General features: G+C 39.0%; 1 protein-coding gene and 1 long non-coding RNA gene across 3 annotated transcripts in view; one reads left to right on the top strand and one right to left on the bottom strand.

Moving 5' to 3' along the window:
- Positions 1-216: 216 nt before the first annotated feature.
- The window catches only part of LOC132277529 (uncharacterized), a 68,299-nt gene continuing 54,583 nt past the window's right edge, over positions 217-13,932 (bottom strand). For both annotated transcript variants that reach the window (XM_059779437.1, XM_059779398.1), the window contains 2 exons: positions 918-1,088; positions 217-723 (listed from right to left, as the gene is read on the bottom strand). In XM_059779437.1, the coding sequence (XP_059635420.1) occupies positions 490-723; positions 918-1,088 (405 nt within the window). In that variant the 3' untranslated portion in view covers positions 217-489. The remainder of the gene's footprint in view (positions 724-917; positions 1,089-13,932) is intronic.
- LOC132277658 (uncharacterized) lies at positions 9,936-10,609 on the top strand. Its single transcript, XR_009471042.1, has 3 exons — positions 9,936-10,246; positions 10,366-10,484; positions 10,584-10,609. It is a non-coding gene; the product is annotated as an uncharacterized LOC132277658 (long non-coding RNA).

Here is a 13,932-nt window from a genome sequence, read left to right on the forward strand (position 1 = left end):
CTCTAGCTCTACCTCTACCTTTCAGGAGAGTAAATACCTCTGATGCCTTTACTTAATATTGGTTTGGTAAAATTGAGAATATATTTTTGACAACTTTTATATAAAGTAGTGACTTCTCTTAAAATTCAGTTATACTTTCACTATTCTACCAAAGAATAGTCTTTCGAGATTATTACAAGGCTCAAATTCTATTTAAAAAATGTAATACCTCAACCAAACAAAAATATAATGATTTCGTTCTCATTTTTAGTAGATCATAAATGTTTCTAATTCATGTACAAGCTAGCAAGTTTTAATAACATCAAGAGAGGTATACATGTAAACAGACATCGGATCAGGCTTATGTTGAACACACTCGAGAATTATATACATGTATTTATATGGTAAACCATGAGTATTAATCATATTTCCACAGAAAAGTCTTCAGTGCCTTGTCTATCAACCCAGTCTTGTCTCAGTTCGCTCAAGAACTTGGCTTTCTCCTACTTATCATGGCCTCAAAAGTTTTGGACCTGTGTTAGAAGCCATCCATGATGTGATCACATCTACAAGCAAGTCTAGATCCTTTGAACTTTCTGCACGAAAAGCCCTCGATTCTACACCTAACGTGTTGCCTACTTCTCTGGCAACCGTCTCCCATGGTGTCCCTACAGTCAAATTTGCCAGAAGCTCCCCTCCCCGGTTTACTGCATCTGCCATTGCAGGTGGAACATCTGGGAGAACCTGCAAAATGGAAATGTGTATCAAATTTCGTGTTTCTTGTATGCAGCTTTGAGGAAACTAAGATTGCATCCATGTATCAAGCAACGATATACACACATTCAGACACAGATATATATATATATATAAAAACAAAAATGAAATTGTATCAGAGTAATGGAGGTTCCCCTAACTAAATTTGTGGTACAAATTACAACCTGTTGCAAAGGAAGCCCATGATCCCCAGGCAACAAACGAATTGACATATCCAGCATTGTGCTAATAGCAGAATCTGAGGTGAGAATCTGTGCTAGTGCTGAAGTTTCATCAATTGTATCATCTTTGAACTTAATTAGAAGATTCCTGGAAATGCCATAGTATGACTTTATCTGAAAAACTCATGATTAACACAAATGAATTAATGAAGAACTGTCTGATAAGCAGAAAAACTTTTTGTTAAAAAAAAAAATTAGAACAGAGAGAATAAAAATTTATGTACAAATTAAGTGTCACATACTAGCATGCTACAGCACAATGCATAAAGAGGCTAACTTAGGCTTCTTATAATTCTAAATCTACAGCAAGAAAAAAAACCTGCTTTCATGCTTTCGGTCTGACTAATGGCAGTTACTACAATGAGAGAGAATTCTGAATGGTAGTGCAAATAACTGAACAAATAGGATGAAACGAAACAACCACGTAAGGGTCATGCAAACGACATTTTTCTCTTACCAGCTTCTCCTTTTGTAAATCAATTGAAGGGTCAAACATAAGGAAATCATCTAAGTGAAGAATTAAACTAAGATAATTAGCCGTGACGAGTATTCTTCACTTGGATGATTTCCATATGTTTGACCCATCAATTTGCCAACTATTCCTCATTTCCTGTATAACCTTTCTCATTTATTGAATGCCATTTTTACTCGTCACGGCAGTCATTTCATTAATAGCTTTATTTCCACTACACGTGCTAAATCCCATCCTTCTTCATTGCTAGCATAATTAAAAAGCACGGGACTGTTCTCTATTGTTATGTGACCAGTATTTAGTAACTTAGTAATCTGCCTACTTAGCTATTCATGCCCTTCTGAACTCCTGAAATTGTATGGATTTACAAGACAAACTTGCTCTGGGTACTGGGTCAACATGGTGCTACATATCTCTTGTAGGTGGCATTTTTTTCCTTCCTAAATGGGAAATTCTCATTAACATCTCTCAAATCTTCACTAATAGGCTACACCTGTTCTGGTAAAGCAACAAGCAATAGTGCATCCATTACAGTAGAAATATAAAAAGAATAGAAAGGAGAGAATTGTGTAAAGGCTTAAATGAGATGAATTACTAATTCACAGCTCTAGTATTTAAAGATAAAAAGAGCACATGCTCACATTACAAGAAAGGAAATTAAATCAAATCTAAATCAAATCACAACCTATTCTAAAGCATATTCTATAGCATAGTCAAATCTCTGCTATTATGGTAAGTCATTCCATAAATCGTGGTATCATATATGCTAACACTCCCCCTCAAGTTGGTGCGTGGATATCTGAAACGCCCAACTTGGACAATGCATTCTCAAACACAATCTTGCCTCAAGTTGGTGCGTGGATATCTGAAACGCCCAAACTTGGACAATGCATTCTCAAACACAATCTTGCTGACGCCCTTTGTAAGAATGTATGTGTTAGCATATAGTAGAAATATATAAAAAGAAGAGAAAGGAGAGAATTGCGTAAAGGCTTGAATGATATGAATTACTCATTCACAACTCTAGTATTTATAGATAAAATGAGCACATGCTCATATTACAAGAAAGAAAACTAAATCAAATCAAAATCAAATCACAACTTATTCTAAAGCATATTCTATGGCATATTCTATAGCATAGTCAAATCCCTACTATTATGGTAAGTCATACCATAAATCATGGTATCATATATGCTAACATATGCATAGTCAAATCTCTGCTATTATGGTAAGTCATACCGTAAATCGTGGAATCATATATGCTAACACTCCCCCTCAAGTTGGTGCGTGGATATAAGAAGCGCCCAACTTGGACAATGCATTCTCAAACACAATCTTGCTGACGCCCTTTGTAAGAATGTCTGCAAGCTACTGAGAGCTTGTGACAAATGGAGTGCAAATTTGACCAGAGATGATCTTCCCTTGAATGAAGTGACGGTCCACCTTTATATGCTTAATCCTATCATGCTGAACGGGATTTGCTGCTATGCTAATGGCAAACTTGTTGTCGCAGTAAAGTGAGAATGGAAACGACACTGGAAGGCAAAAGTCTGTCATCAAGGTTTTCAGCCAAAGCAGCTCACCTACCCTAAGAGCCATAGCCCCTATACTCTGCCTCTGCACTAGATCGAGAGACAACATCCTGCTTCTTACTGCGCCAAGTAACCAAGTTCCCACCAATAGTGGTACAATAACCTGAAGTAGACCTCCTGTCTGAAATTGATCCTGCATAATCAGCATCTGTCCAAGCCTCAACACGTAAGTGACCATGATTGGCAAACAAAATACCACGGCCTGGACACCCGTTTAAGTAGCGAAGGATCCGAATAGCTGCATCAAGGTGAGGGGCACGAGGAGAGTGCATGAATTGACTCACAACACCCACGGCATAAGCAATGTCAGGTCGAGTCATGGATAAATAGATGAGTTTCCCCACAAGTCGTTGATACTGACCAATATCTGACAACTCCTGCCCCTCAGAATCAGCCAACCGATGATTCTGCTCAATCGGAGTATCAGCAGGACGAGCGCCAAGCTAACCAGAAGCAGAAAGCAAGTCAAGAACATACTTGCATTGAGAGATGAAAATGCCAGTCTTGGAGCGAGCCACCTTAATGCCCAAGAAGTACCATAGGGGACCAAGATCCTTAACCTCAAACTGACGGCTAAGATAGCTCTTAACCTCATCAATTCCGGTAGTATCATCGCCGGAAAAAACAATATCATCGACATACACAATAAGAGCCACTGTCTTACCACCTGAATGACGTAAAAACAAGGTATGATCAGCTGCACTTTGATGGAAACCAAACTTGAGCATAGCAATGCCAAAGCGATCAGACCAAGCTCGAGGAGACTGCTTGAGGCCATACAGAGAACGTCGAAGACGACACACCATACCAGAATGAGCAAGAGAACGAAAGCCCAGAGGAGGAACCATGTACACCTCCTCTTGCAAATCACCATTGAGAAAGGCATTCTTGACATCTAACTGAAATAGAGGCCAAGATCGAATTGCAGCAACGGAAAATAATACACGGATGGTATTTATCTTGGCAACAAGGGCAAAAGTCTCCTGATAATCTATGCCATAAATCTGAGCATAACCCTTGGCAACCAATCGGGCCTTGTAACGAGCAACTGACCCATCTGAATTATGCTTAACTGTAAACACCCAACGACAACCCACAGCCTTTCGTCCAATACGAAGCGGAACCATGTCCCAAGTCTGATTTTTCTCAAGTGCTTGTAGTTCTTCTGTCACAACATCACGCCATTGAGGTTGTGACTTGTGCTAGTGCATCTGCAACACTAGAAGGAATAGGAACCGAGGCAACAGAAGTAAGAAAACTCCGATAGGAGTGTGAGAGAGCATAATCAGAAACAAAATTAGAAATAGGTTAAGTACAAGAACGTTTACCCTTTCGAAGAGCAATGGGACGATCATCAAGCGAAACAATAGCTTGAGAAGGCGGAGCTGGTGCCGAAGGAACACGACAGTCGATCGTGGGAGTAGAAGCTTGTACCAATTGTCTCCGACTACAAACCTGTGAAAAAGGAACAATTCCCCCTACTAGAGGGGTATCACGAGGAGGAATCATAGAAGAAGAAACAGGTAATGGTAGAGGAGTTGAAGACGGAAGAAGGTGATCATCCATTATATTCAATGGGAACCATTCACTCTAAGAACCAACTGAACCACTATAGTATGGTGTATGCTCAAAGAAAGAAACATCCATGGATATAAACCGCCGATGACTGGGAGGATGGTAACACCTATAACCTTTTTGAGAGTGAGAATAGCCCAAAAACACACACTTCAAAGCCTTGGGGTCAAGCTTTGTACTAGTCTGCCCCAACTGCTGAACAAAGCACACACACCCGAAGACTCGCGGAGGAATCAAAAAAAGAGATGAATTGGGATGTAAGATTGAGAGTGGGGCTGCAAAGTTAAGAATCCTAGAAGGAGTCCTATTAATGATGTAAACAGCGGTAAGAACTGCATCTCCCCAAAATGACTGGGGAACATTCATGCCAATGCAGATTGCTCTGGCTAAGTCAAGGATGTGGCGATTCTTTCTCTCAGAAAGACCATTCTGTTGAGGAGTTTTAACATTAGCCATTTGATACTCAATCCCAAATTCTGTACATAACCGTTGTACCTCCCTATAAGTGTACTCTGTACCCTGGTCAGATCGGAATTTTTTAATGGTACGACCATATTGAGTCTGAACCATTGTCATAAAATTTTTTAAAATGGTGTATACCTCATTTTTGGTTTTCATAAGATAAACCCAAGTAACACAACTATGATCATCAATGAACAACACGAAAAATCGAAATCCAAGACTAGAAGTAACTGGGCAAGGACCCCAGACATCTGAATGAACAAGATCAAAACGTGTTAAAGCAGATTTATTACTACTAGCAGGATAATTGGAATGAACATGTTTAGCCATATGACATGTTTCACAAGATAAATCTGACACTGCCACGTTACAAAATAAGGAACGAAATAAATGTTTCAAATAACCAAAAGAAATATGTCCTAAACGCATGTGCCAACTAATAAGCTGGGCTTTATTAGATGAAACAATATTAGAAAATGAAGCTGAATGTGCTTGAGGTGACAAAGGAGCATCCAACAGGTATAGACCGTCCACTTAACGCCCATTGCCAATCGTCCATTTCAACAACAGATCCTGAAAAATACAATGAGAGGGAAAGAACGTTACACTACAAGTTAATTGTTTGGTAACGCTACTAACAGAAATAAGATTTGTAGTCAACTTGGGAACATGAAGTGTATTTGACAAAGTTAATGAAGGAGTAACTAATATGTGATCCTTTCCAGCAATGGAAGATGGAGAGCCATCCGCAAGACGGACCTTGCGTTGGCCAGAGCAGATACTATAAGATTAGAAGAGTGAGGACATACCAGTCATATTGTCTGAAGCACCAGAATCAATGATCCATGGTGTTGAAGATGTAGATACACTATGTACAGATGCAATAGTACCTGAGTGGGCATAAGTGAAGGTTGGCTGAGATGATGCCTCCATTTGGTTGAAGAATTGCTTAAACTTGTCCAAATCAGCTTAAGTCAAGGTAACTGTGGCAGAAGATGTAGAGGCAGGGTTGTCAGGAGTTGACAACGAGACTGGTTGTGTAACAGAATGTGCAGAGGATCGAGGCTGTTGTTTCTGTTGCGGTGGACGTCCATGTAGAGCATAACAACGAGATTTGATGTGACCAATTTTTCTGCAATGGTCACACCATCCACATTGTCGTCCCAGAGGAGGACCGGTGGTAGTGCTCTGAACTGACTAGGATGGTGAAGTTCCAGAAAGGTTGGGAACCCGAACTGCCATAGCAAAACGATCAACAGAAGCAACACCTAATGGATGAGTCCGGCGGCTCTCATCTGACAACACATAGGAGTATGCATCCTCAAGAGTAGGGAATGAAGATAAGCCCAATAAATGAACTCGAGCATACTCAAACGTTCAACCTGGCAAGAAACTGAAACACTCGATTCTTCTCCACAATTCCTACATATAAAACTGCATCATCTGGATCCTTCCAAGAGTGGAAGGAATCATAATACGACATCTCCTCCCAAATAGCACGAAGCTTCGCGATGTAACCTGAAACTGTCAAGTCACCCTGAGAAATCCTGGTGATATCTCGCCCCAGCTGGAAAATTCGTGCATTATTCTGCCTCTGAGAATAAGTGCGTTGAACTGAATCCCAAATCTGCTTAGCAGTCTTCATAAACATATAGCCAACAGCTATGCTTGGTTGCATCGAATTGACTAGCCAAGACATAACCATAGCGTTATCTGCAAACCACTGTGGATATGCCTTCTCTGACTCAGCTGGTTCTTTCTCCGAACCAGTAATATAGCCAATCTTACCTTTGCCACCAACAAACATTTTGGCAGACTGTACCCAAATTAAATAGTTGGAAGCATCCAACTTCACTATCACAGTTGTCAAAGGCGCCGAAGGCGCGCGCCTGAGGCGCAAGGCTCCTCCAGGCGCCATCTCAGCGCCTCTAGAACCTTAAGGCGCATGGGTTGCAGAAGGCGAGCGCCTTTTCTCTACAGGCGCAAGGCTAAAGGCGATCTAAAGGCGCGCCTGATGGAATTTGTAATATTTTAACTGTTTTCTTTTGTAACTTTTGTTTGTTTATTGACTTTATTGATTTGTTATATTATTTTATTGTTTCTATTATATTACTTTTGTTAAGTTACATTGTTACCACATTAAAAAAACAAAAAAAAAATGGAGAACAAACACCAAAACAAAGAAGAGTCGGAGACAGAGGTCACAGAGGCGACGACTTGGACAACAGTTACTCTCGGTCTCGGTCCTCACTCCTCTCGGATCTGTCATCTGTGTCGGATCTGCCGGATCTACGCCGTCGGCGACTCTGCCGGTACGTTCTCCAACTTCTCCTTCTCTCTCTTCTTCTTCTCTTCTCCTTCTCTCCTCTTCCTTCTCTTCTTCTTCTCTCCTCTTCTCGGATCTGTGATCTGTCTCAGTTTTTTTTTTTTTTTTTCTTCTTCTTTTCTTCTCTCGGCCGACTATCGAGTCGAGTTTGGCAGTTTTTTTTTAATTATTATTCTTCTTTTTTTTCTCTATTTTTTTATTTTATTTTTTTTCTTGAGTCTGGACTCTGTTCAAAGAAACTTTTTACTTTTTGATGCTCTCCTCATTTTTATAGATTAATTCATATATTAAGTTTTCTTTTATTTAGGAATTGATGACCAATTAAGATCACATGTTTTTTTTATTTTATTTTTTTTTTTTTATGAAAAGAAATTGTTATATATGGATGGAATTGATGAAGAGGCCGGGGAGAGGAGAGTGGAGACTCTGGACTGTGACAAATTTATTATGTTGCTATTTTAATCTTAAAATAACAGTTGCTAAACTTGCTATTTTATTTTTTATTTTTTTTTTGGATTGTTGTAGCCTGTATGTGACAGATAGAATGTAATTCTTTTTCTTGGTTACCCAAAAAAAAAAAAATTATTGAAATCAGAAGGTATTTAATTGATTTTCTTGTAAAATTTGCAGAGGAATACAAAGCTTCTAATATATACAGAATTTACATAACACCAAAATACCAAATACAGAGAGATAGACTGATAGAGAGAAGAAGTTGTCCAGTTAACAACACACACCAAATTGAAGTCAAATTTATTAACATCAACTTTAAAAGACAATCGCAAATTGTAAATAGCAACTGTTTACTGTTATATTATTTTCATATAATATAATTAGGTTCTATTATTGAAAGTATGTTTAGTTGTTATAGTTATAGAATGAATCATGGTGCTTATAGTTATAGAAAATTAGATTGATTTGCAACTTACATAATTTCTATTGAACTTGATTGTAGTTTGAACTTTAAAAGATGCCTAGTGAAGGTTCAAGAAAGGATCCGGCATGGAATTACTCACATTTGGAGAATCCGAAAGATACAAATGCCGTCACTTGTAACTTCTGTGCAAAAGTTACAAAAGGAGGTATTTATTGGGCTAAGCAACACTTAGCTGGAGGATATAGAAATGTGAGTGCATGCACAAGATGCCCATCTAGTGTTAGAGAAGAAATCAAAGAGTACATGAGTAAGAAAAAGGAAGAAAAAGAACAAATGAATTTGTTACCTAGTGATGAGATTAATTTCATTGATGGAGAGGATGAGGATGATGTCATGGAAGTTAGCAATCGGGGAAAAAGGGTAGCTAGTGCAGGCAGTGCTAGTGTCAATTCCTCAAAGATGCAAAAGCAAAAGGGACCGATTGATTTATATTTCACTCCCAGACTGGAAATTTTGGTACAAAAAAGAAAGGAGGGGGGAAAACAAACAGCCATTAATGATGCATGCAAGAAAGAGTTGAGAGGAAGAGCGTGTGCTGCTTTTGCAAGGTGGATGTATGATGCAGGAATTGCATTCAATGCTGTTAAGTATGATAGCTTTGCCGAGGTTGTTGAAGCAATTGGACAATATAGTCCTGGCATGAAACCACCTAGTTATCATGAGGTGAGAGTTCCTTTGCTTAGGAAGGAATTGGATAATACCAATGCTTTGATGAATGACCATAGGGAGGAGTGGTCAAAATTTGGATGCTCATTAATGGCAGATGGGTGGACAGACAAGAGAGGGAGAATATTGCTTAATTTCCTAGTAAATAGTCCAAGGGGAACCATGTTTATTGAGTCGATAGATACTTCTTCTTTTTCAAAGGATGGTGACAAGATGTTTGACTTACTTAATAAATTTGTGAACCGCATTGGAGTAGCAAATGTCGTCCAAGTCGTCACAGATAGTGAGTCAAGCAATAAGTATGCCGGTAAGAATGTTCAATGTTTATAACTTTTAGAGTTTACATTCTTTACAAGTAGATAATTTAAATCAATTTTGATTTACTCATTCTCTTTATATCATTTTTTCTTTTTTCCATTTGGTTTCAAATAGGGAGGATGTTAGAGAAAGAACACCCACATTTGTATTGGACCCCATGTGCTGCTCATTGCTTGGACTTGATGTTGGAAGACATTGGGAAAATACCGTCCATCTCAAGAACAATGCAGAGGGCAGTGGAGTTGAATAGTTATATTTATATGCGACCAAAGTTGTTGAACATTATGAGGAACTTTACTCACAAAAAGGAGTTGCTTAGGCCTGCTAAGACTCGATTTGCTACATGTTTCATCACATTATCAAGTATTCACAAGCAAAAGAATAACTTGAGAAAGATGTTTACTTCAGAAGAATGGAATCGTAGTAAATGGGCGAAAGAGGAAGCCGGTAAAAGAGTTGCTTCTTATGTTTTGATGCCTTCCTTTTGGAACAACATTGTCTTTAGCCTTAAGGTTTCCGGTCCTCTTATTCCGGTTTTGAGATTAGTTGATGGCGAGAGAAAGCCTCCCATGGGATACATTTATGCGGCTATGGATAGGACTAAAAAAGCCATTGCAAAATCATTTGGGGGAGTAGAAGATAAATACTCAGATATTTTTGAAATAATTGATAAGAGGTGGAATGTTCAACTTCATCGCCCTTTGCATGCAGCAGGTTATTATTTGAACCCAGAATACTTTTATTCAAATTCGAAAATTGAAGAAGATGAAGAGATTGCAAAGGGTTTGTATGCATGCATTGCAAGGTTAGTCCCCGATGTCAAAGACCAAGACAAAATTACTGAGGAACTGTCCTTATATTCTAAAGCTGAGGGCCTCTTTGGTAATCCCTTTGCTATTAGACAGAGAAGTACACGAGGACCAGGTAAAGTGGTAAAGTATATTAAGTTAGTATAGCTAAGTGTTAAAATTATTTTGACAATAGAGTCGATAGAAAGATGAAGCTAAATTTGCTAAACATCATTATTAATTTTTTTTTAATAGCTAATTGGTGGGAAGCTTATGGCAAGTCAACAAAACTTCTCCAAAAGTTTGCTATAAAGGTTTTAAGCTTTACTTGCAGTTCTTCTGGTTGTGAACGAAATTGGAGCGTGTTTGAGCATGTAAGTATATACTATTTACTAACTAGGTTTGTAATTTAATTGTTGAAAATTAAAATTTTAATTTTTTATACTTACTAGTTAAAGTTGAATTTATTGCAGCTTCATAACAAGAAAAGAAATAGGCTCCCTCAAACAACGTTGAATGATTTAGTGTTCATCAAATATAATAGAGCATTGAGGCGTCGATATAATATGCGTGACACTCTTGATCCCATTTTACTCAATGACATTGATGAGAGCAACGAGTGGTTGACGGGGAGGATGGATGATTCTGATGCAGAACATGATCTAGTCTATGAAGATGATTCCTTGACATGGGGTGATGTTGCTAATTTTACTGGTATTGGAGAGGCAAGCAGGCCGCAACGGTCTACTAGATCAAAATCTAGTTCTAGTTCACAATTACCAACAAAGGGAGCAGGAAGTTCTTCAGTTCGACTTGTGGATGAGGATGAGGATGATTCAGATGAGATAGAAGAGGATCCTGAGAATTATGAATCATTTAGTGACGATCAAAATGATGTTATGCTTATTGATGACGAGGATGATATTTAGATTCATTGGTGTTGTCTTCTTAGGAAGAATGATGTTTATGTTTGTTTTAGTTTTATCTTATACTTCTCCTTAGTTGACTTTTGCATCTTTATGTTAATATGTTTGATTATTCACTGTTTTGAACTCAAGTACTTGATTTACTTGGTTTTGGCATCTTTATGTTGAATATTTAACTTAAGTAATTCATTAAGTTGACTTTTACATCTTTCTATATACTATTGCATGATTTGCATCTTTAATACTTTATTGGGTGGGTTTTTTTTTTTTTTTTTTCCAACGTGCGCCTTGCTTCAGTCGGGCGCGCGCCTCGCCTTGCGCCTTGCGCCTCAGGCTCCAGGAGGCATTTGCGCTTTTGTGCGCCTTGAGCCTTTAACAACTATGTTCACTATGGTGATTTGAAGTCCTGGATTTTCTAATGAGTTGGTAGGAAAAATGGCACCACCACCCACAGAACGTGAACCAAGAGAATTAATAATCGAGGACCCTGGATCTGCCATAATCTGTCACACGACAATAAAAACTCCAAAAACACTACAGATTCTGTTAATAAATCAAAAGGTCTCCTTAGACCATTAACAATAACAATGTCTCCTCAGACTATTCTTGAAAAATTCAAATAAATATCTTTTTTTAAGGAGCGCTGCCCGCTTATATATAGCCAAACAGCCTCCTTCTTAATATCTGAAACCTCTTTGTAGACTAATTTTTTTTTTTTACCAAAACCCTTCTAGGTGTTGGAAACCAACTATCCCAATTTACCCAACCCTAGAAAAGTGAAAAAGAAATTGTAAAACTTAAAAATACCTGTTTTCGATCACAAAACAGTAACACAGAAAAACATGTGTAGGCAACATCACACGATGTCACAAACAGCCTAAGGTAGCTGTCGCACGAGTAGCAAGGCTGCTGAAAGGTGTGGAAAGGTGTTGGCTCTGATACCAAGTAGAAATATATAAAAAGAAGAGAAAGGAGAGAATTGCGTAAAGGCTTGAATGATATGAATTACCCATTCACGGCTTTAGTATTTATAGATAAAATGAGCACATGCTCATATTACAAGAAAGGAAACTAAATCAAATCAAAATCAAATCACAACTTATTCTAAAGCATATTCTATAGCATAGTCAAATCTCTGCTATTATGGTAAGTCATACCGTAAATCGTGGTATCATATATGCTAACAGTATGCAAGCTGCTGAGAGCTTGTGACAAATGGAGTGCAAATTTGACCAGAGATGATCTTCTCTCGAATCAAGTGACGGTCTACCTCTATATGCTTAGTCCTATATTGCTGAATGAGATTTGCTGCTATGCTAATAGCAGACTTGTGTCGCAGTAGAGTGAGAATGGAAGCGACAATAGAAGACACAAGTCTGTCATCAAGGTTTTCAACCATAGCAACTCACCTACCCCAAGAGCCATAACCCTATACTCTACCTCTGTACTAGATCGAGAAACAACATTCTGCTTCTTACTGCGCCAAGTAACCAAGTTACCACCAATAGTAGTACAATAACCCGAAGTTGACCTCCTATTTGAAATTGATCCTACATAATCAGCATATGTCCAAGCCTCAACACGTAAGTGACCATGATTGGCAAACAAAATACCACGGCTTGGACGCCCTTTTAAGTAGCGAAGGATCCGAATAGCTGCATCAAAGTGAGGGGCACGAGGAGAGTGCATGAATTGACTCACAACACTCACGACATAAGCAACGTTAGATCGAGTCATGGATAAATAGATGAGCTTCCCCACAAGTCGTTGATACTGACCAACATCTGACAACAACTCCCCCTCAGAATCAGCCAACCGATGATTCTGCTTAATCGGAGTATCAGCAGGACGAGCGCTAAGCTGACCAGAAGCAGAAAACAAGTCAAGAACATACTAGCATTGAGAGATGAAAATGCCAGCCTTGGAGCGAGCCACCTCAATGCCTAAGAAGTACTGTAAGGGACCAAGATCCATAATCTCAAACTGACGGCCAAGATAACTCTTAACCTCATCAATTCCGGTAGTATCATCGCCGGTAAGAACAATATCATCGACATACACAATGAGAGCAACTGTCTTACCGCTTGAATGACGTAAAAACAAGGTATGATCAGCTGCACTTTGATGGAAACCAAACTTATGCATGGCAGTGCCAAAGCGATTAGACTAAGCTCGAGGAGATTGCTTGAGGCCATACAGAGAACGACGAAAACGACATACCATGCCAGAATGAGCAGAAGAACGAAAGCCCGGAGGAGGAACCATGTACACCTCCTCCTGCAAATCACTATTAAGAAAGGCATTCTTGACATCTAACTGAAATAGAGGCCAAGATCGAATCGTAGCAACGGAAAATAATACGCGGATGGTATTCATCTTGGCAATAGGGGCAAAAGTCTCCTGATAATCTATGCCACAAGTCTGAGCATAACCCTTGGCAACCAATCGGGCCTTGTAACGAGCAACTGACCCATCTGAATTATGCTTAACTGTAAACACCCAACGACAACCCACAGCCTTTCGTCCAATAGGAAGCGGAACCATGTCCCAAGTCTGATTTTTCTCAAGTGCTTGTAGTTCTTCTGTCACAACATCACGCCATTGAGGTTGTGACTTGTGCTAGTGCATCTGCAACACTAGAAGGAAGAGGAACCGAGGCAACAAAAACAAGAAAACTCCGATAGGAGGTTGAGAGAGCATAATCAGAAACAAAATTAGAAATAAGGTATGTACAAGAATGTTTACCCTTTCGAAGAGCAATGGGGCGATCATCAAGCGAAACAATAGCTTGAGAAGGCGGAGCTGGTGCAGAAGGAACAGGGCAGTCGATCGTGGGAATAGAAGCTTGTACCTTTTGTCTCCGACTATAAACCTATGAAAAAGGAACAATTCCCCC

Source organism: Cornus florida, unplaced genomic scaffold (assembly GCF_030987335.1).
Source record: "Cornus florida cultivar Cherokee Brave unplaced genomic scaffold, ASM3098733v1 CherokeeBrave_3.0.0_Hap2_Chr01, whole genome shotgun sequence".
Lineage (NCBI taxonomy): Eukaryota > Viridiplantae > Streptophyta > Magnoliopsida > Cornales > Cornaceae > Cornus > Cornus florida.